This window comes from Nelumbo lutea, chromosome 2, assembly GCF_056320005.1.
Source record: "Nelumbo lutea isolate HS-2025 chromosome 2, American lotus-T2T, whole genome shotgun sequence".
NCBI lineage: Eukaryota > Viridiplantae > Streptophyta > Magnoliopsida > Proteales > Nelumbonaceae > Nelumbo > Nelumbo lutea.
The window spans coordinates 34,974,235-34,978,490 of NC_142685.1; the positions used below are offsets into that span (position 1 = coordinate 34,974,235).

Consider the following 4,256-nt stretch of genomic DNA (forward strand, 5'->3'; position numbering starts at 1 on the left):
GAAAATTCGGTTTTAGGAGAAAATGGAACTGATCACCTAATCAGTTCTTGGTTTTTCCAGTCGGATTTTAAAAACCATGATGTATTCATAAAATTTGTACTCGCAGTTTTTTTAAGGTTCTTTGCAGTTGTGATGTCTTATTCAACACATTACTTCTTTATCCAGCAGCCTATTACTTGTGGGCCTGCTAATTTTTAATGAGCCCACGTGTTTCTTCTTAGATTCGCAGATTTTTGGCCTTATGAGTTTGTGAGGTGGGCCATTATACGTTCAGCTCAAATCTTCCAAATGTGATTCACATGTTCAACACAAATAGATAACCACCCTACACTTACAATACAAATTATCTATGGTAATAATTGTACCGGAAAATCTCATTACATTACAGATTTATAGAGATAGTAGTTTAATCCGTTCCTGTGGGCCCCGCCTCCTGGTCGGGATGGGTTTTTTTGACTATTGATCAGGGTTCAGGGTGGATTTAGAGAAACCCAAAACTCTGGGGGTCAAGAATAGAGTGGGATGGTATTTGAGGCAAAAATAGTGGGGCGAGTCACCAAATGAAACACGTAGAGGTCAAAAAGTTACCAAAAAAAATTACCCCAACCAAACATTTGAATGCAAATTTATAGCTTTAGAAGTTTGCACTTATATGCTAAAAAAATTCAAAAGACTGGCCGTTCAAATTAGTGGTTTTGGCTGGTTTTTTAATATGGCTTTGGGGTATGATTGAATCGGCTAGGGGTCAGGTCACGGTTCAACTGGTCCAACTAATTTGTTCTGTCCAATTTTCTAAACATTGGTTTGAAGAATAGATTTTGGGTAAGGACAGGTTTTGGGATTTTCTTAAGGATGACAATTTCTATCCTACCTAATTGGTACCTGCCCCTACCTTTCCCGCCAGGGCAGTTTTTTATTTTTTCTTTTTTGTTTGAAGAGATGTTTTGGGGTAGGAACAGATTTTGGGATTTTACAAGATATCCCTAGTGCTTATAATTAAATTATCGATGTAAGAAACATAAACTTATATTTATGTGTTGAATTTAATAATGTTTTGAATCTTATGTGAAGGATGATTAATAATTTATGTGTTAAATTTCTATATGTTTTAATTAAATAATTGGAAACTTTAATATTTGCTCATGTTATTTTGTGTTTATTGCTTAAGTACTTGTCTCACTCTCAAGAGGATAGGGATGGGGAGGGTTTTGCACTTTCATTTTCGACTCCACCAAGGAGAAACTACTGCTTTGGAATAAGTTGGTTACAAATTTAATTGGATCAAAACTATGTCCTCTTAAGAAAGCTCCTGCAGATTTTCTCCCAAATCTTCCTGTCTGGTTCGAAGATCTCCAATGTTGATTTCACATCATCAGCATACAGTTTCTGGTAATCAGTTGGACCAGAATTAGATTATTGAGAAGAAAATTTCTTAATTAATGCATAAAAATTGGTGGTGAATTTTCATTTACCTCGATGATGTTGTTATCCACAAGACGATTAATGAGATAACACAGAATATCTTTTGTGTACTCAGGATGACCTTGAATGCCCAATATGTGGTCACCATGGATGAACATCTCTACTCCTGTTTTATCTGAGAAGGCAATGACTTCAGCTCCAACAGGGACCTCCCATACCTGATCCATTCATTATTCCATCGCTCAGGTACTTGAGAGAGAATATTTCAGAAAATTTTGTCATTTTGTAACTTGGGTCTGTAATCAAAGCTTTTGATTAAATAAACAAAATCCCAAAATCTCAGAAAAAAATCTATTTATTATTTAAAATATATTGTGTCGGTGGGTTGTTGAAAGCCTAAATTTTCCAAATATCAAGACTTAAAACAATGAGAGAGAGAGAACCTCATCTTGATGACATTTAATGATGGAGAGAGTAGGTGGGATTTCCTTTAGATCATTAAAGAAGCTTATTGGGGGTAAATCCTCCATGATCTTCACTTTCCTCACACCAAGATCCCAACCACCGTAAGCTCTCCCAGTTTTTCCACCAAGTGCTCGACACAAGACCTGAAAAATAGATAAGCTGAAAGCTATCAACTACTCCTGAAACCAAAACTCTCTAAATGACGGGTTAGTGGTGACAGTGCGTACAGGGAAACACATTTAATTAGAAGCAATATATACAGCTGACGACCCACTAATTTCTTTACTTTCCAAAGCATAAAAATCAAGCTTGCGCTCATAAACTATCTGGAAGTTGGCCTGCCTGAATTTGTCGATTTCATTTACATATCATTGAAACTGGAATCCCACTAATGCTGAGAAGCTAGTTTTTATGTTTAGAAGTAAATCTAGAAGTTGGTCTGTCTGAATTTGTCGATCTCATTAACAGATCATGGAAACTGGAAATCCATCAATTCTCCTGACAAAATTTAAGCAACTCCTATCCTTCTCAAGCTTCAACTAGACTCCCTGTATTGGGGTCCAGATCCCAAATGCAGATTTTCATTCAGATCTAGCTATACCATGCTTGATGAAAGACATATTGTTGGAAGCGAATGAAAACCTACTGGCCAGTGTGGAAAATTAATTGCTGGGCCAAATTACCTTCTTTTTTTTTTCAAGTTTTTCATTTTTTTTTTTGCTTGTGATCCAAAATAGGTTACCCACCAATAAGATACTGATCAAGAATAGAGGAAAGGATGTTAACCCAATTTGCCCTCTTTGTAATTCTGTAGAAGAAACATGTTACCTCCTTTTGAATGTTCATTTGCCAAGAACATTTGGAGCATCATAAATTTGAGTTGTTTTGCCAAATTAGACTCAAAATTCAACAAATTTCTTTGGAACAGTTTTCAGATAAAAGGATGGAGATGTTGATAATTTAGCATAGAAACAGCTTTCATGTTATGGTTATATGGTTTAACAGGAATAAACAAGTGTTTTGTATGAGAAAGGCTATTCCATATATAGCTGTCCATATAGAACAAGGTTGTAATTAGATAGAAGGTAGAGTTTTGCCCCAACCCCAGAATCCACTAAAGTGTATTCCTCTCAAAGGCCAAGTGATCAAAATTAATTCTGATGCTGCTGATGAGAAAGCAGGTGATTCTACTATAGTGTGCATCTGTTGGCATATTTCAGGCCCAGGTTTGGTGGATATATAGAAGCATAGAAATCTCTTGGCAGATATATAAAGTCATCAAAATAAATTCTTCTCTACAAAGGACAGAGATCTCCAATTGTTAGATCTGGCTAATGCTTGCTTTATGAGTTAATTGCACCTAATTGTTTCTAAATGATTACTTTCCTCTATGAAATTAACACAACCCAAAAACATAAACAAATGAAAACAGTTATCCAACTTACTTGGTGCCCAAAACATATTCCAAGCACTTTCATCTCCATAGCATCCAGTGTCTGTATCAGAAAGCAAAGCCTCAAGATCCAAGGGTCATTTGCATGAGCATCATGAGGGCTGCCGCTGATCACAAAGCCATGGTACTTGTGAAGCTCTTCCATTTTGGGAAACTCTCCATTAACCACCCTAAACAGGTCCCATTCATCTCCTTCTTCCCCATACGTATTAACAAACACATTGAAGTACCCACCATATACTTTCTTCACATAATCAGAGTCATTTGCAGCTAGCAGTAAAGCATACCTTCTCTCCCTTACAACCTTCATAGAGTATGAGCGATGGTTTGTACTTTGCAGGCAAGAGAGCGGAATTACAAACTATGAGACTGAATTGGAAGAATGAAAAGCAAAAGGGTCGATCACTGATCTGAAAATAAAGAAAGAATCGAGCCCAGCTGGGTTTGGAATTTGTGAGGAGATCTAGAAGGGGTGGAGGGTTGGAGAGCCAATTTCCCAATGCGGAATAAGAACCTGAACCAAGCTGTGTTTCCTTCCAGGAGAGGGTGGTGGATTTTATAAAGTAAAACTTCAGGAAATATGATTCCATAACTCTCAGTAAACCAACTGACATCAACGTAGTAATCAAGCTTCTTTGCCAGCCTACAAGTGGAAATTAACCTTGTTTTTCCCTTTATATCTTGATATAAATTTAGCATCATGAGTAATATAGTCTGCTACTAGAAGACTCCTGGAAAGGAATGTGTTGGGTCCCCAAGATAGCTACACTTCAGTGGGTCCCCAGCAAAGAGAACTGTGATTTGGTTGAGTACAATCGAGCTATAGTACTTTTACAGAACTTGGACGGTGCTCGAAAATTACATTGGAACTCTTAAAAACTCTGATAAACACTGCAATGGGAAGTAGACTTTTGTT

At 36.9% G+C, this 4,256-nt stretch overlaps 1 protein-coding gene across 1 annotated transcript; it reads right to left on the minus strand.

Annotated features, from left to right (window-relative positions):
- Positions 1-1,219: 1,219 nt before the first annotated feature.
- On the minus strand, positions 1,220-4,023 carry LOC148869807 (gamma-glutamyl peptidase 5-like). The gene is made up of 4 exons (XM_088973230.1): positions 3,333-4,023; positions 1,866-2,030; positions 1,473-1,640; positions 1,220-1,386 (listed from the first exon to the last, which is right to left on the minus strand). Exons 1-4 carry the CDS (start codon positions 3,648-3,650, stop codon positions 1,288-1,290), a joined length of 750 nt encoding a protein of 249 aa, XP_088829356.1. The 5' UTR covers positions 3,651-4,023; the 3' UTR covers positions 1,220-1,287.
- Between the last annotated feature and the right edge of the window lie 233 nt (positions 4,024-4,256).